The sequence below is a fragment of the Anticarsia gemmatalis genome, chromosome 12 (genome assembly GCF_050436995.1).
Source record: "Anticarsia gemmatalis isolate Benzon Research Colony breed Stoneville strain chromosome 12, ilAntGemm2 primary, whole genome shotgun sequence".
NCBI classification, from domain to species: domain Eukaryota; kingdom Metazoa; phylum Arthropoda; class Insecta; order Lepidoptera; family Erebidae; genus Anticarsia; species Anticarsia gemmatalis.
This window is the reverse complement of record NC_134756.1, coordinates 8731513-8751980: the sequence shown is the minus strand read 5'-3', so window position 1 is coordinate 8751980 and position 20468 is coordinate 8731513. Positions and strand designations below refer to the sequence as shown.

Here is a 20468-nt window from a genome sequence, read left to right as displayed (position 1 = left end):
GGCGAGCACAGGAACAATTTCTCCTATCAAGATATGGAAGGACTAAAATTACTTTCCGCTGTAATTCCACTAGTTAGATAAACAAAATTTAAATTACTTTCACGAAATTAAACGGTAGAATAAAGTTAGCAAGTTACTTTAAGTAAACAGGAGACCAAGTTAGTACTTAGTTAAGTTTAGACTTTATTCTAAGAATTTAAATCAAATTGTTCTACATGTTTACAGTACGATGGGACGCTATTTGCTTCACTTGTTTAGATACTTAAATTACAAACTGGATTTTTTTTCAAAATATTGCATATTTAGGCCATTGGCGCGTCAAACCCAGTGTGATTATGTGTCGAAGGGGTGGCCATGACCGAATTTGGTCGAAGAAATTCACCATCACACGTGAATTTCGACGTCATTTCAAGTCCCAAATACAATAAAAACCTCTAAAATATGTACTGTAATTTTATACTTACTGTAAACAAAGTTTTATAAAATACACAACAACGATAATATTTTGTATCAGTACATCACAGAACAAATCTTGTCAATACAATGAAATTCTACCGCCTGGTATTGTTAGCAAAGATTTTCAGAGATTTGCGCAACAATAGTGAGTCTGAACATGAATTAGGGTTCCCCAATCGACCCATTGTAAACGGCCTTGATCTAACACAATGTAATTTCAGGAATCTACGTTAATTTACAAATGCCAAGGAACATGCCTCTGCCAAGTCTGTGGCCAAGACTATTTCATTTACATTATTATCAAATAAACTATAAGTGCAATTTAAGTTTGTTCGACATCAGAAATGAAAGAGTCTAGGTCAGATTTTCTTAAGTTTTTCTCCATCATTTTATTTTACGAAATGACGACAGTAAGTTATTTGTAACTTTGTCTTGAATTGTTTAATTATTACTTGTTTAGATTACACATTAATCAAGAGACAAATAAAAAAAATCTTAACGTAAGACTTACAAACTTCAACCTCTGCAACATAGTAATTGCAATTCACAAAATAACATTGTTAGGTGAACTCCACTGTTACAATTGCGTTGAAAAGGACACAATTGAACATGAATTACCAGTCCTTATACTTCACAAACATATCGATAAACTATGTATGGAAACAGAGACTAATTGTGTGCCACAATGCCTTTACAGGCTGCATCTCAATTTCCCCTTACATGACGTATGGTACGGCCATTACAATACATGATGTTACAATAGCCTAATCAACTGGTACACGATAAATCTAGACGATAAAGCTGAAGTTTCAGGCATATTGCACATGGCACTTGTGTGCCTATTTATTATTAAACACTAGTACTTAACTATAAAGTGTATTATATATCATACAAACGGCCCCCTTCATCTGGGTTACACCGCAACAAATAATTATATAAAACCTCTTTTGGTAATAGCTTTATCTATTGGTAAAAACCGTCTGAATATCCACTCTCGACACTCGTGAATACCGACTGTCCGGTAAAAAGGCCTTAATTCTTTTATAAGAATCTACTACTACTAGGTACTAGGTACATCCGAACATAAAAAAGCTACACATGAACATAAAGCATCTATCTTGAAAACATGTTATGGTTCATGTATACATATTCATGTGAAAAAGAACTTACATCGCGTTAACAGCGGGACGTCTATGAAGGAATACAAGCAATATACGAGCCATAGTTGCGTAAGAAACGGGAAATTTGCATTTTAGTTAGCTATGTTAATAGAATACGAGGTGCTTTCAGTGAATAGTGGATGCAGAGACATTTTACATTAAGCTATTCATTGTATTACCATAGTTTGTTTAAGTCTGTGATGACTCGATTTGACAGTATTTTTGTTTTCTTTTAGTTTGATTATCGTTACGGCTATTGGTTGCCGGTTTTTTGATCGTTGGATATATAATTTCGTAATTGTAATAAATAAGCAGAATAATATATAAAGATTTAGTAAAAAATAGGCAATAAAGACCGCACCATGCCAAAAGTTACAAAAATAAATACCCACCATAAAAGGTCTACTATCGACTATCAAATAGTTTGGAAAACCTTGCATGTATCTTTCATGTTTACTGCATCTATTCCAACAAAAAAGTTTCATATCTATGACAGATCAATTGTATTACCAAAGTTTCTACAGCCCGTGGAAAACAGGCGTAAAGTATGCAAAGAAAAAAACAAACGGAACATAAGGAAACTGCAAGAAATTTTGCTTGATGCTCGTTCACAGATTACAAATTGTAACGAGATGGTACCTGCTTAAAGCAGGCACTTTGAATAATAAATTTGTGTTCACTTTGACTTTGTAAGGTGCTTTGCATCCGTACCTTACTTGACTCGCGTAAGGCTAGGTTTTCTCCGCCGTCTTCGTCGGTCGAGTATAAAAATGTACAAGATCTTCTATAGAACAGGGTACAGCAAAGTTGCCGTGCGCGACAGATTTTTTTATACAACATGCTACCGACGGTCCACTCGGCCGATTCAGCGTAGCAGGAAGGAATGCTTTATACTTCGTAGGACGCCCAAATAAAGAAAATTAGGGTAATAATATCAACACTAAATGCATACACAGAACTAAAATTACATAGCGATTGCAATCTCTGGGCGTGTGTCTGTGTAAACAATGGGACAACACAATTACTATGAATATTTCCTTCTATTTTATCAAACCATTTCCACCCATGGATGAGAATAGACCCCTTTATTAGACAAAGTCTTCCGGGTCCCATGGCAACCGTATTCATTCTGGCAATTTTGGACTAATAGTATCATCAGCCCACCATGTTATTTCCCCTTGTAATTTACATTCCGACGGATTTCGATGGGATTTGTCAGTGACTATCTATGGGACCATCTTATCGCACCCGTCTTGTTGTCCCAACAATTTATTTTGATGCAATACATCTTCCTTTAATAAACACGATATTTATTTAAGAATATAGAATAAAATATTATTATAACAAAAATTGTTTGTTATCTTTTCTCTTCGCCATCCATCTTACGTGATCATAATTGAAATCTAAACAAATACAACTGGCAGTGTTTGTTTTCAAAGTATTCGTGAAATATTTTCGTTCAATATACTTTTCCATTTGTGAAAGGTTATAGTTCAGTTCCCAATGTATTTTCTAGGTTTAATACTACTACTATACAACTTATAGAAGGATTGATATTTCTGTGTGAATTATTTGTAGGGAAGGGAACAAAGCCTTTGGCTTATACGTAAATCTTGATTTTAATCTGCATAATCAAAAACGTCCTAAAGCAGTTAAAAGGTATTTCAGTTTTATATTTTCTCTACTGGAGACTGTATTTTCTAATATAAAAACTTTAAAACATTATCCAGAATTGATTAACTAAATTGTACTAGTTGCCATAGTGTTACTACGATGTGGTAGATCAATATTGATTGAAAACTCGTTAGGGAATTAGTGTGACATACAAAGACAAGGTCAGTGTTCTAACAAACTTTTATCGCTTAGAATCAAAAGCTGGGATTTAAATTCAGCTCAACAACGATTTCGGAATATTCATATCTATCGTTATGTTGTTTGTTGTTGCATTTAAAGCACTCATAATGGGGTATTCTCCCAATAAATCAGTCATTCTTATCTCCCGATCTAAATTAGCACTGAATTTTAAAAAGAAATCTTAATATTATTATTTCTTTTTACGCTTATATTCACAACTGTACCTATGTTCAAAAGATGGAGTACTGAGATGAGCTCCATCAAAATTGCACCGGGGCAGCTAGATGCGGCCTTAGCCTTTTTGATATTGTCTTTAAGGGTATCATTATAGCATATTCCAATAGCAAAATGAAACAGGGTACTGCATTTTATTATTTTCAATTTCCAAACAAAATATTACTTAAAACGCGTTCAGTTAGAGCAACGTAGTAAAACTAGGAACAAAATGGGGTAAACCAATATTGCAAGCACAAAGCCGGGGCCCGAGGCTCCGTGGGACACGTGACCAACTTTAGCGAACATCGTGAGCGTGGTACTGAGCTTAGCGTTTATTACATTGTTATAATACCCGTTCTCATAATGTTACTCAGTTGACGAGCTTAGTTCAACTTAGATAACGTTTTTAATTTAATTAAGGAAAGTTAGTTAACGTTAGATTTTCTCTTGTAGTTTATTTTGAACTAACCCTTGCCTGTGACGTCGTTTGCGCTATATTTCTATAGCTTGTGTATTATCCTAGATCATAAAATCCATTCAGTATTTATACCGTGATTGAATAACAAACATACATAAACAAAGATCGATTTCGCATTCATCATATTTTACATTTGATGATTTTGGGTGAACATCTTAAAACTGATATCATATTTTACATTTGATGATTTTGGGTGGACATCTGAAAACTGATATTAGTAACCGGCAATAGATGAGTAAGAATTAGCTTTGATAGTTGCTATTATTATCAGCTATAAACAATAAAGCTACCTTTTTTACCTTTATATCGAAGAAATTGTTTACAATAAAATAACAAACTAGAATTTGTGCTATAAATCGTCCGTTTTAGAGATCATAACTTGTTAAGAGATTATTTATTTCCAATAATATTAAACACAATAACACGCAATAACACAACTTTAAACTTACACCTAAAATCAAATAGAAGTTTAAATTTTTGAGATGATCGTAAAATACTCTTGTCAATATCAAATATCTTCTTTTCTTGCATTTTTCATACACTTTTCAGGTCCATCAAGAAGTCTTAATTCTGTTGTTATGCTACACTCAAAAGAATGTGCGGTCAGCGTGAAAATATGTATACTCTGTCACATTTTCAAAAGCATTTTTACTAATGAAAATAGTGATAATACTGCTGCATATTGACTTGAATGTAATTTTACAATAATTGCGTATTGTTGCAGCAATAGCAGTAATGAAATTTATAATTTTGTACCAAAAAGTACGATTTGAAATGTGTCAGAGTATATATTTTTCTGACGCTGCTTGAAACTAAGACAAAAATTCAACTTTTTATCGGGATTCAATTTTAAACATTAGGATCGCCTAATAGCCGTGGTCGTAACATTTATTAGAAGCTGTGCATGGTAACGACTCAGGTCTACCCCGTAATAAAATGAAATGACTTCCAAAATCTCATCCAAGCTTTAGATAGTTACATGGCCTTTTGTTACGTTAAATGATGTGTGATGTGACCCTAAATTTCAATTGCAAATGACGTCATAATCGCAAAAGTATAAGAGTACTTTGGGTGCAGACGGCCATCGTTAGGGTTGGATGTAAGTTAGACGAAATGTTCTGATATTTCTCCCTTCAGTATTACTAAGCGTTAGTAAATTGGATAACCTTTACTGTGACGCCAAAAGTAAATTATTTACTTTTTACTTTACGTCTGTTTTCTATGATCCAGAAAATTTGGCAGACTTCGTTATTGATCATTTAAAATATTTAACTCACGTGATATATTGAATAACTGATTTAATTAGGTTTAGGCTCAAATAGTGCTATATTCGTTTGTATCAGTAAAAAGTTTGTGTAAACTTATTTTACTAAACGCATAGATATCATTAAAACAAAAACCGATTTACTTTACAAAATAAAACTAAAGTGTACAAATTGCAAGGGAAACCATCGACAGCATAATTTACGTTTCATTCTTAACTTAGCAGCGAGTCTGTTATCTTCTTTATTTGCACAGTGCAAATTGTTCCTAAAATAAAGCACGAAACAGCCCTACACAGCGCCCACACAAATAAGCCTATAACGTGCGTACTAAATAAATAATGGATGTCACAGTTTCTTAACCCAGCTGTGTGACCTGAAGTCAGTGAGAATGCTTTATGACCGTCTCCGCTACCCGTGAATGATCAACACGGTTTCCTTGGTTATTCTTTCGAGTAATTCGGAATGGTTTATTTTAATGGACCATCTAAGGGTTTTGGGACAGAGAGGTTTTGCGCTAATTGGATTTCGGGGATAGGCTTCGTGCCGCGAGAGGTCAATAAAGTTTGAATCGAGACTTTGAAAGCAAAACCAGTATACCATGGATGATCAAAGTATAAATAAAAATATCACCTGGTAAAGTCTGTAAAAAATTATAATTTTCTTCATATTTCATAGCATCCATGAGTATCCGACTGGACAAGGGTCTTTTCCCGAAACGAGCGAAGCGTTTTAAATCTTGCGTCCACCACGCTACAAGTGCGGGTTGATGACTTTTATATGCCTTTTAGAAATAACTATTAAAACTTTAAATTTACCTGTAACCATTCAATAAACTTAACCTTGTTTAACTGTAGTTTGAATTACAATTACTAACAGTCTACAGACCGCAGACCATAACCTGAAACATACTTATATATTCTCGTTAAAACGAATGACGCGTTTCTCGTAGAAGCGTGGCACTTTTTTATGCGAAATGCAATGACCCGCGTCACTTAAGATAAGTCGAACTAGACTTGAGTAAAGGCATGTTTCTAATGAACTGTGAACAAACGGTTCTAACTCAAATAAAAAATAATACTATAAAGAATTCATTGGTTCTTTGCTCGACTTTACTTTAACCCATGTAACTTTTGTAAACGGTTTTTAGAACCCACTTTCATGTTTTGAATACCATCGAAAAATTTTGTCGTTAATGTCAAAATTTTATAATATCTAGTCTTTCTTGGAACTATTAATTTGCATCCTAAAGTATGAAGACACTCAGTTGACATACCACTAAGTAGCCACCCATCTAAGCAATGACAGCAAAGATTGCTTAACCCACTAGTCGTCTGCGAACCGATGAGCTTGAGAATTCGAGGTTCTTGCTGATCTTACAATATTAATATCCGAAGTAATAAATGAGTCTCATCGCGCCTTACTCAGAACAAAATATAGGTCATAAAATATTTATTCGCCGCAATAAAATAGAACAGCTTTGCATTCTAAGCGAATGTTCAGCCATTACGTCATACAGTTCATTAAATGTGGGGGAAGTGAACTGTAAGAATATCTCAATCAACATGTAATTATGAAACAATCCCTCGTCGAGAGTATAATTGAATGCCAATCATATAAACGAGCGCTCCACTGAGTAACGAACCTTTGAGTATTAATTCCCTGTAGATCTTTGAGTTGCCTAAAGCCTTTCTACGGGTGCACACTAAGCTGTACCACGTTTGAGTTTGTTCATCAAGGAGATATTGGAAATTGACAGCGTATGTACAGAACATACACAGAGTTTGTACTGTAAATCTACTTACACAAAATCAATGTAGTTCTATCTTAGTTCTAGTTAAATTGTATGTTTCATCAAATAAGATTTATAATTTATGTTGAGTTGTTAGACGGTATGTACATATATATCAACGTTTGTTCATTAAAGTCAGATATAGAACAACAGGTGCAGCGCGACAATAGCAACATGCAACTTTCCTTATAGAACTACTTTATCATAGGCTATTATTACACATATTATTTTATACATTCCTTATTAAATAAAGATTAAAAAATATATATATGTATTTTATACATTGTACCATACAAGAAAAGTTACGCTATCACATCAGGAAAATATGTAAAAATCAGGTGCATAATGTTTGTAACCGAAGATTATATGTATGGCAATATTTATGAATATTGATGAAGCAAAAGAAATTTGTACGGATGGTGGCAAGTAGCGTTAATTGGTCGACACCGTACTCGACACCTCCCATGGGAACAAGGCGTAATTTTACGCATGTATCATTCAGATTTATCTGAACTTAATACATTGTCTTGGTTACGTATTAATATTCAGATAATAAATAATATCCAATGTGCTGTTTCAATAACTTCGGAAAGCGTATATCAAAGACCTAGATATATATTTTATTGATACTTATTGAGACAGAACACGCTATAAAAAGTTTAGGAATCAAGTGCCCATATAACGATCAGAAGTCTATCTATGTATGATTTAGTATATTTCCTTACTACTTGGCAATGTGCCTTACGAAGAGTGTTATGCTATGATAGTAGTTGTTTCCCTCATAATAAAACGTTTACTTTTTAGATACACTGCCTACTTAAAGCTAACAAGCGACCGCAAATTGATCATATTATTATTTTATACAGTCACAGTCACAGCATTATTTTATACAGTCTTTAATAGAGGTGTCGCTAACTAAATAAAGATAATTTCTCAATCAAATAACTAAACTCAAGTGTCTGTTATCTTTGACAAAGTGGCAAGTCTTATTTTATCGAAATTCCATACTATTTAAATAAACTATATTTATATGTAAAATGCTACTCTGTACGGAAATTAACTGAAAACGTCGTTATGAATTTTGCGAGCACGATATTAAAAAATCTTATAAATTATAATTTTCTATGAAACCTAAAAATAGGGGCTCTTGTCATTTATACCACTTGATGAGCATAAGCGTCGGCCCCAGGTCACAGGTCCTCGACGATTAAGAGTGAAGAGCTGTTCAGTGCATCTCCATCGGTTCTGCGATAAATGTGCACTGGACCGAACGAGATTGCTTTCCGATTGTCCTTCGGGCTAACTCGAGATGAGTTTGTGTTGTAAACGTTGAAAATTGTTCAGAAAATTATTTGTAAAAATAGATCTTGTAATATGGTACGTTAACCCGGGATTAAAGTAATACCACCTAAAATCAGGGCCATTTTTCACCGCTTTAAATCGCCTATTTGGCTAGTTCATGTCGCTCGGACCGAAAGGCAGGAAAAAGATGCTTAATTTGACCATATTGCATTAAGTAAATCAGATTACCCGACATTTCGTCATAGTGCATATCGAGTGAGGTCTAACCCGCAAAACATAGTTATGGTGAACTAACATATCGACGTAAGATCTTACTAGTTGGGAGGATTCAACAAGTTTTGCTCTAAGTCGGTTATAGCCCCGTTTGTAGCCAATATTATATTTTGAGGTTAAAAAATTTGAATGTTTTGAATGAATTACCAACATGATGAATTTTTATATTTTCATTACGGGAAATTGTAAATGAATGTTTTTGTAACAATGAATATAAATGACGCACAGCGACGCGGTTTGTGGGGTTCATGTTTATTTGAAGATTCCCAGAAAAGAAACAAAGGGGAAGTTTTCCCACCATTTTCAACGAATACATATTTGAATGCTTTTATGATGAAAATGCCTACTGAAATTATGTGAACTTGCAGCCATTTCATACACTTTATTGAATTTAGCCATCTTACTAAGTTTTCATAATTACAGTGTTTACTACCTTCATGACTTTTTCAGTTCATGGAATAAACTACTTCTTTCAGATGGTTGTTAACAAAGAGTCCTTGACGCGCTACTTACCTACACTAACATTATACTGCTAAATATCTCCTTGACATTATTTTCCTACCTAATTTCTGTCCACAACACACAACCCTCAAACGTAAACCATTGAACAAAAATACACGTTCTACGTAACATCAAACAAACAACAGTTGCTTACGTAACAGTAATTTCCTAACGAAATTCCCGTTTGTTATATTCAATACATATTATAGGCATACGCTCATATTCATAACATACTTTGATGATGTTAGGGCTCGAACTCAATGCTACATAAATTCCGAACGCAATAGAATGTGACGCAAATTACGCTAAAATGATTTTGTACATCAAGGCTTTACATAGTTTTAACTTTCTAAAGAGACTACACGCAAGTGCGACTGACATTGTAAGAATTGCTCACGCAAATGAAATTAATCAGTCTTGTAATGTCTTGTCGTATAAGTTCGTATCATTATCCGACGCGGCGCCTCATCGTAGGTTTGTGTGTGAAAACCCCAAACCACATAGTTATGGCTCATTCGTAATGAAAGCGCGGCGAGCGCAGGTGCTGGAACGTTAACATCAAACGTTTCTAATTAATGTTTAAACATATTATGCACGTTTGGCCTCATTTCCACCTCCAAGGGTGGGAAACCGCAAGACGCTTAGTTGCACAACTAAACTACACATCTTTGTGTATCTACATTCACCTTTCATTATCACACGTCGCTATAAAGACTCTTGTGCTTGGTAAATTAAATTGGTATAACATGCTGACAGTTGTCAAAGTTTGACAGCTATCAAGTTTGACGTCTGTCATTTTCAGTCAGTTTTAAAAAAAGTATGTTAAGGATCATGACTTTAAAACTGTCACGCTGCATGTTTTTTATATGATAGGATACGGAGAATCATGTGAACACTCATTTTACCTTGAAATGCCTGAGGTTCGAAATGCATGATCGCGTTAAAAAATTGTTAAATGACCATACGTTAGTATGGCATCACTATTCTAGAAAAATGCAACAAAAATAATATGTAGGAACGATAAGCATCTTACACTGAGAATATTCATTTATTAATAACAAATGAGACACGGACAATATGAAGCAACATTTGTGACGTATTGAAATGACGTCGTTATTCTAAACAAACAAGCTTATCTTTTTCAGGACAATCATAACTGCCAGTAGACGCCTTGTCTACTCATGCAGTCTCAAACCACAAAGCAATTACTGGTAATTGGTGTATTGATTTCGTAATTAAATAATACTCGAACAAAAATATAACTTAATACAGCATTTGACTGCCTCTTTGTATGCAATTACTTTGATTGAATTATTAAGCGTGTTTTGATCAGACAGACGTTGTTTTTGTTTTTTAATTTATATTATAATATTCTAAGAAGCATCTAGACTTTGGTGGCATGACAAGTAATAGCAGTAGGATCATTATCACAGAAGACTAACGAAAAGCGATGAAACGTACTTAAAAGTATGTATTTCAAAATAAACAGCTTTGTAAATATTGTACATATTTAACGTTTTGATATACGAATGTACTACTATACAACACTATAAGAATCCAATTGTTATAATATACATTTCAAAATCAGTACCACAATTCTCGCCTTTTTCAAGTCCTCAATCCGGAAGCTAATTCAAACTCAATTCGTCGTTGTGACGTCAACAAGAGCAAACTGGCTCATCTTTTACAGCCTAATAATAAAGGAAGTAAGCATTGGAATGGCAAACAATATTTCATTAACTTTGGTGCCTTTCGACCTAAAATACAGAAGTGGAGCGGTGGACATCCCCGAGTGTGGGCCTCGAAATGAGCGTGATTTATACGCGTAAGAGTGCCTTTACGTTCTATAAAGGTTGCTTAGCGTGACAGTTCGGAGTTAAGTTTGCAACAGTTAACTGAATGATTCAGTATACGGGAAATACACTATTCATTTTGCGAATGTGAATATTGATATGTTTATGATTTCACACAAATTGTACCTGTAGGTACGGTACAGTAAAGTCTCAACGGTTTTTCCCTAATACCAAGTAAGGTTTAACAAAAGTCTGTGATAAATTAGCTTGAAAATTGATTCAGAGTCAAACGTAATTTTGATATATTTATATACTGACACAATTAACAATAAACACCGATTTAACCGCTCATTATTCACATATTTTCGAAATTGTTCTTATTAATTTATAAATTAACCACACGCCACACTCAAAAGCTTTATTGTACAGACAGTGTTTTCCCATTTATACTTAATTTACCTACTTTCTCCGTACTAACTAACTAACAAGATAATTAGAAAACTAACAAGCACAGAACAAGACACATTGTTGTAAGCTCTATTATCTATTTATAGTAATTATACGAAGTCGAAGCTTCTTAGTTTACGTTTAATACAATTTTATCTACTTGATAATGACATATAACTTGTTTATAGAACTTTTGGACTATAATGTTGTATAGGAATTTTCTATAAATAATGCGTACATGTCTTTTATAAACTACCTAAATTAGGAACATATTATATTTTTTTTCAGTTAGTATTGCATTATTAAATTAATACATTTATAAGGCACTGGCAGAATTCTTCCTAATTCCGCCCTACGTAGTATGTTTTGTTGGTTACTATTTTCTTGGTTACATTCTTATAGTCATTACAAGCTTGTTTAAACAACGAAGTCTTATTTGTTAGAGGTTTGACTGATGACGTCACAGTACGTCACCCTGTTGTGACGTCATACCGTCATCAAGACGGTGTAACTCGCTAGTCTTGCAGCCGCAAATGTTCAAAGGCGATTAAGATAAAATGAAACAGTGATAATGTTCAGCGTATTCAGGCTCTAGTTAACACACCCCACGTTTTTTGTTGTGTCTAATTGAAAATGTCCCCCGATTGCCATGCTCTGTTTCACTCCTAATTTAACGATTCATTTACTTTTACTGACTCTTGGAGTGTATTTGCGACCTATTTACGTACTTAATGTACGTCTTTACGGCGTAAAGATACTAAAATATTCTTTTCAATTAGTTCGGCAAACTAATAAAATATGGCATTTATATCTGCTTAAGATAGATCTCAATAAATAAAGGCCAGTCAATACATGCTAAGTTAGCACTGAGAGGCGATTCTCTACTACCTATAAATAGATCATTGTGAACCTGCTAAGTGCCGAGATATTTTGTATGGAAACCAGAACAGCGTCTCTATCGGGCACCGTGCGAACTAATTGTTAATTACATTTCAAATGTCAAATTCCCGATAATCATTAGTACCGAATGCAGAAAATCACGCTTCTGGATGTGGTATCGTATTCCTACTTATTTAATATGCAGAGTTCACGATGACACGCATGTCATTATTCTGGCAACAATATGATATCAAAGTATACGTACTTTGGACTTATAGGGAAATCTAAAATCATACGTTTTAATTAGAAGCACAAAGTACTGGAATCGCCATATGTATGTATGTACTTATGTCGTACGGGAATAGGTAACAGGAAATTACGTATGACGTATTGTAATTAATTCAAAAGAATGACGTCATTGTATTACAATAATTCATAAATAATAATGTAAGTCATATGAAATTAGACTGCCAAAGAGTCATTTAAATGTACGCAGACACTCATTTATGTCAAAAAAATACAAAAAAAATGTTCAATCTCGAATCCCCTTAAATTTAAACCTAAGAATAAAATTGCAATCATGGCAACATCATATTGCTTCTAAAAGCTGTTCTTATTTCGAAAATTTACTTTTTTATCTGTTCCCCAATATGGCGTCATACTTTTTATTATTTTTTGCTTGCATTTTTCCTTTTTTCATCGTTAATACTGTGGAGTAGGCTGTTATTGTGCCACTCGTTTTTACTGCCTATAAAAAGGGAGAATGTTCTGAATATATTTATAAATAATCACAGATTCTACGTAGCACAGGGAAGTGCGTAAAGTGTCTGTACCTCGTTTACATTTTTGTATTCTGACATAATAAGGGGAGAAAGTACATCATGATTTTTCACATAAAACGGGCCGAGGTTTTCACCTTAATAACATAAACAAGTACAAGTACAGGTACAGGTACTGTGTTTATACTATGGTCGGGGATTTCGTTTGAACTTTAATCACCGTTTTGTAAACATTACTAAGTGCTAATTAAGATATTATCAATGGATGTCCCCTGAGTCGCAGTGAATATATAGTCGTTATGTCGCTACCGGTGCGTTTTTAGGTCGTGGGTTCGTTTCCCACGCGGAACTAATTTTTGTGCTTTCCACAAACTGGAATTTTGCGTCAGTATATCTTTCATTGTTTGTATGTCTCCATGACGCTAAAGCAAATCTTGGTGCGGGAGTTGTCTTTAAATAAGAAAATGGGAGTAATTTTATACTGCAACGTTATTCCTTTAATTGTATTACAATAAATATACCGTCCATGACATGTTTTAATTGAACACGATACTAAAATAGTAATTAAATAGTTCTCGAACGCTAATGACATTGAATCATTATCAAAAGTAAACTTCCCGCTTCCTGAAACAACAGTGATTAGTTTAGTATTAGTTTAACAACTAACCATTAGGGATAAATACAAATTACGTTTACAACCACAAGAGTGAAGGTCTCAGTGTTGCATGGAATTACAAACATACATATATATTATACATAATCCCGCAGCTTTTATACCAGAAAGTATATATAGGTGAAAGTGTATGAAATACACTCATGTTAGTCCCATTTAATAGGGCCGAACCTATTGCGATATACTATCCAGAAAAAAAAATAGAATTTACCAATAGTACCTACTTTGCCCGTTCCGGGATATGAATTTATAACCAGCCGTTGTATAACCCCCCAACAGCGCTTCACATGCAGTCAAAAATCAGTAGGGATACAATTACAAATAACGTCGTAGAATCACAACAGTAGAAGGTCACAGTGTTTTATAAAATTGTCCTTGCATAAAAACATACTGAGATAGCTCGGTCGTTAACCTATTAAGTTATCCTGTAGAATTTAAAAATACACTAATGGATTACTTATAATGTTTACATGCATTATGCATCATATTACATTAATTTTACATACTGACTAACGTAGTAGTAAGTAGGCCATAGAAGATTACATTAATTCAAAGTCTGTTTATTAATTTTTTTGCGCTTTAAATGATTTATAGAAATTAGAAACGAAATTAAATGTCATATAGTACAATACAATGGAATAGGCATAGGTGCGCACGGTTAGGTAACTTATTTTTTCGATAATTTAGTTTTTAATACTTAAATTGCCTTAAGACTAGAATATTATTTATCGTATTAAACTAAACCGTTATCTTGAAGTTATTGTTAAGTTCTGTACATAAAATTCCTGAACGTATTCTCTCAGGTACCTTAACCTAATAGCCTTTCAAAATCTTCTCCTGAGCAGAGTGTTTACCATTACCTTGTTAAATTAATTAACTAAGCAAAATATAATTAAAACGGTCGTACACATAATTTTATTTACGCACAAGCCCCGTTGAGTTTCAAACAAAAGTTGCTGATTTTCGGCTTAAATCGTAAAGCCGATTAAAATGCTTCGTTTCATGAAACATAATGATGTACTGTTTTATGTTATTGTAAATATTATATTTATTATGTATCCGTCGTTATTTAATAAGTTTAATATATTTATTGCTACATTGATGACAGATCAAGGGGAACAAGAGATGGGTCCTCTAGTCGTACAACTTTATTACTAATTATAGCCATTTTCAAAATAAAGTAACTGGACTAAGCTGGACACTGTCAGGTGCAAAAGCTATAACTAATACTCTAAATATAGACAAGTGCTACCCAAACAATACTCAAAAAAATATCGCATTAATTTTTACTACGAAATGCTAATACATCGTACCAAGGACTTGAATGATATTCTTTCTAAGAAGGATCTTGTAGTCAGGTAATAATATATTTTGTACAAAAATAAATTAATTTATTCGTAAAATAAACAATGTTCATGAGAAAATATTTTGTACTAAACCAGAGGTACCGGGAAATGAAATATGGAGAATTTTGTCCCTAAGTTTCACGAAAAGAGATTTAATTTTCTCAAGGGTCCATAAATATTTTGTGGAAATAAAACAACGTTGGGCGCGAAGCAACAAAGGTTATAAGATTAATTGTGTTATAAATTATAATAGTTATACTATATCTTATATAAAATGCCCCATAAATGAGGGAAACATCGCTTCGTCGATGATAATCTCAATTGAGTTCATGTTAGAAAATAAAATGTTAGTAGCTTGTATAAGACTTTCGTGTCTCAGTTTTTCAATTATAAAGCTAATTGTTTAAATTCTTATTGTGCGTTGCGATTATATATATTTTTTTATTATATTTTTTAAAATAAAACTGATGTTCCTCTAATTTTTACTATTTGATGCCAATAAGGCTACAATTTGAAACAAATTTTCGTAACCCAGTTGCTTTATTTGCTAGTATAAATCAACAAACCGCTATAGCTAATATATTCCGCAAAGCTTTCATCAACAATCATTAAATATCGTGACATCCCTAAATCAGGGTTGACGCTAAAAGCCCGCGGAAATATGAATGGTTCTCATGGGTCGCGATTGTGACACCCCTGTCGATAACTATGCACACAATGAAGTGACTAATGTGGTCCGATTTCAACTGTTTGTGGCTCGCAAACGTCCATTAGAGGAATTATTTAGAGCCCGTTAATTCACGCTAGTATTTCATGTAATTAAATTGCATTCCCTAGTGATAGAATTTTGCAACGCGATATTTTTATTGAGCTATATTTATACGCTGAAGTCTACGTTCTTTTTGCTGTGGTAGATCTTTTAACCCATCCTTTAAGCATTGAGTTTGATACCAGAAACACTAGTATTATAGAAGTAGATTAATATATATATACTTGGATAAAAGAACTTTTAGAATATAACATTTTTGATTATTACTAATACTACACTAACACAGTGTTCTATTATGAAATCTTGTCCAAATATCGTCCCAAACACGAATAAATCTTTAGTAAATGCAATGTGTCCTGTTCTGAAACAAATATGATAGGTAAGTAGGTAATAAAACCTACACACCCGTATTACGCTGCAAAAGTCCTAGTTTTCATTTCACCCTGGAACCGAATGCTGTCACAACGTTGTAACTACATCGTTGATGGAATAGCTCAATGCGCTGTAAAATGGAATCTAGAACGAGATTCTATTAGATAAAGCAGCCATACATTGTGTAATAGAAAACTGGTTTAACAATGCGAAAATGAAACGAAACTTGCTCGTTTTCTTTAAAATCTTTAAATGTACTATCGGAAACATATTATGGTTTATTTTTCTACTTCCTCTTAGCGGTAAAAACGTAACAATCTGATAGTTTCTATATAGCATTAAGTTTTGTGATTAGTATTTTATCTAAATCATGTAACACTATAATTATTATGTTTACAAACTTGGTGGACGTCGATATTGTCATGTAGTTGTTCAATAAACCTTCACACTTACGTATTGAGTTCTAAAATTAAATTCATTTAATGGTATTTAGTTAAACCAATAGGTTATTTGCCAAAACTCACCTAATAATTCGCTTAATTGGCTCATTTCATTAAACCCAAACGTGTAATAATAGAATTTTAGAAATTGTTTTCGTTGGTTCAAGTTTCTCGCAGCAAATCAGAAGTTTAGTCCAACAAAGGCTTCACAATCTAGATGAAACTCTATAATCAGTATTACATTCTCCCTCCGAAACGAATCTAGGCTAAACGCTGTTAAAGCCTAATTTAATTAAAAATCAATTTAGCGGCCGACAAAATTTGATAATCTTGTTATAGGAAGCTTGTTTTAGGAGATCCATGTTGATCCACGATGTTGAGATGGGAAGATGATTGATTGCTTACACAACGTCAAAATTACGATGTACTTGAAATTCGTTGTAATAACGTGGCGTTTACTATGACAGACTAAACCTACGCTACTCTGGTGCTTACGGACTGATTAAGAAACAGAAAGCGAAGTCTTAGTAATAGGGTCGTATTTATACGCTTTGGGTACAGAACTCTATACGGTTACCGATGTTGGACTTCTCCTTCCTTGTCTCCAGAAACCTTAATGCTACATTTAATAAAAATCGCATATGCGGTTTAAACGTGGAAGCTGGACAGATTATATAATAATCTTTTGCATTCGGAAAGTTAGTACTCAATTTTAAAGTGATGTCATAATCTGATAATGCATTAGCGCAATTCTTCTACAGTGGGTGCTGTGGAGTACGGAGAGTTTGACGTTTAAAATGTACTGCCAAAATTTTCGTGTAAAATTTCGCCAAAGCTAGCCAGTTGCCGGTAGTCGATAGTAGTAGAGGATCAAACTAGCGATCATAATTGACTTAAAGTGAATAAAAAAACAATTCTTCTTTTTAGTGGTTTAAAATTGACAAACGCATTCTTAAGTATAATATTAATATCCTTCACTCTATAGTTGCCTATCGTCGCTTATGTTACAAATACCACATTGGAGATTACATACGAAATGCTTGCACTATGTCCGATCATTCATCTTACGTCTGGGTGTTGGAGCGATGTCAAAGGCTTTGGTTTATTGCTAGTATACGTGCCAGATAGAACGAACAGTAACATACTGTGCTGTTACGACTGTTAGCCTAGATTTGTTACCTCCAACGTAAATTTTAAGTCATAATAATCTTTTGCGGTTTTCATTTAGTGTTGCTACGTCGCGGGGACTTTTACAAACATACAAACAACGGACACAAAGTACAACCAGACTCGAAACCCGTGTGGGAATCGAATCCACGATCTCCCCACGCAATTGTAGTGGCGACCTAAACCACTGCGCATATTAACTTTTATAGATTTAAAATTCTCATTGTACTTTTACAAACAATGAAAATTACAATAAATATGACAAAGGTCGCTGAACCCGGTACTGATTAGTTTGACGTACACTTTTCTACATTTAGAAATACAATCACGATAACACAGAAATAAAGAAAAAATATTCATTTCAACATAAAATACATAGAATTATAATGAACTCTAAAATGTTACGCTAAAGTTATAACATTTTCTCAAACTTTATCCTTATCCTTAACTCACTATTTTTCAAATAGATTACCAAAACAAAAATATTCTTAGACATTAGTACACCTCATTAACATAACAATAGACTCAGACAAATTAAAACACGAACAGACAATGAGCACAATAAATTGCTCAGTTCCTTACCGTCACAATCGTACTTCACAAAACAAACAGACGTTACCGTTGTCTTTCGTAATTCTCATAACATTACATCTGTGTTTACATTGAATTAATATAATAAACGAATACTAATTTATCTTTGCAGATACCGCGGCGCGACCGGAGAGCTGATAATGTTCGCTTCCTGAGCAGCTGTGACCCTATAACCCCGCTCATCGACAAAATGCCTTATCAAGCACGCACTATTACCACTCACTTATTGACCGGCAAGGTTCGTTATCAGTCGTGGACGAAACCCGTCCACGTTCCGACCTAAGTGATGAACTCAAATACAGTGCTACGTTTGTGGACGAATGATGTGTGAGCCGTTACGATGGGTGATCTGTTGCCGAGTATACCTAGGAGTACGTTTGCGAGTGAGTTAGAGGATGGGAACTACAGTGCGGGTGTTGAGTACGGGTCTGATGAAGAGCTGGCTGGAGTGGCACTGTTCCGCGATTACCCGGAGCCGTTGCTCCGGTTCGCGTCGGTGTGCTGCGTTCTCTTCATGCTGGTTGGCATCCCTGGAAACCTCATCACCATCGTCGCGCTCGCACGGTGCAAGAAGGTGAGTGTCTAACGTAAACTTTATAAAAATACTGTTTTACCTAGTGACTAAAGATTTCATCACGGTTTTGACTTGCGTGGTACATTTGTTAGGTACCTGTAATTCTGTTATTTTATCTTCAATGTGCATATTTCTTAAATTAATGATGTTTTAAAGTCTAGACATGAAATAATTTACGCGTCGTCGAGACACTGTGTATAAATCAGACAGTGTTTATTCATTTCAAAAATATTATCTATTTTAAAAGAAAATGTCAGAGTGCATTTACACAGTATATAAATCCTTCGATTGTGTCACAGAATCCATAACAAACATTGAATGTCAGTTGTGATTGAAAATTACTTATTTATAAAGTACAATATTTCATTCATTCAATATTAAAATACTCATGTGATTGGAACAAATCCTTTTACCAGTAGTATTTTTAAGCATTTTATTTTAAAATTTACCTTTAAAACTCGAACACTATATTTAGCAGCGCAGATTTTGTTATTTGAATAACGTGATATGTTCATTACATTGCAATATTTTACGCGATTCATGCAAGAAACATATAACTATACAAAAACACTCTAGCCTTCATAAATTTAAACAATCCTAATAATGTCATTAGATAAGATTTTTTAAGATAATACTTTGATAAAGTAGTATTATGATGGTCAGTTTTGTAACAGAATGTCATTTTAGTACTCTTTGGTGAGATAGTACAAAACCATGTTCAAACGAAGCGACGTGTAAATATTGTAGGTAGCCTCATATCGCTGAAAATATTTGCGTTCAAAGATTAGTCGCAACTCGCAGTCTGTCCTTCGTGAAACTAGGATGTAGTACTGTTTATTGTAACTTGTTTTCATTACCGTTAAATAGTTTAAGGTTGATGCAGATCTGAGGTATGCAAGTGTGCAAAGGACTGATATTTCCGACGCTCGTCTCTCCAGAATATAATTCATAACAACGTCTCAGATTTTCGTTCTTATACAGTCTTTTTCTCAATAAACCAAAATGTAAAGGTAAAATAGAGGTAGAGGCATCTACCATAGCCAGATATCCAAAATCTTGGGAAGCTTCTTAGGTATGCAAGTTTGAGAAACGTCTTAATTTCAATAACAATATTTTTTTACACAACCATAACATGTCTGAGGCCCGTTATCGTATTCAACCGCATCATTGATGACCGTTGGTTCTAAGTCATAGGTCAGGTATCAAGTCCAACGTAAGATACGTCTGTTACTTATTGATTACTAGCTGACCCGCGCAACTTCGCTTGCGTCACATAAGAGAGAATGGGTTAATATTTCTCCCGTTTTTGTAACATTTTTCAATGGTACTCTGCTCCTATTGGTC

The 20468-nt window shown here is 34.0% G+C and overlaps 1 protein-coding gene across 1 annotated transcript in view; it reads left to right on the top strand.

The window, feature by feature from the left end:
* The window catches only part of LOC142977111 (G-protein coupled receptor moody), a 107870-nt gene that overhangs the window by 83199 nt on the left and 4203 nt on the right, over positions 1-20468 (top strand). Inside the window, exon 3 of the mRNA XM_076120833.1 lies at positions 18663-19124. Within this exon, the coding sequence (XP_075976948.1) occupies positions 18891-19124 (234 nt within the window). The 5' untranslated portion in view covers positions 18663-18890. The remainder of the gene's footprint in view (positions 1-18662; positions 19125-20468) is intronic.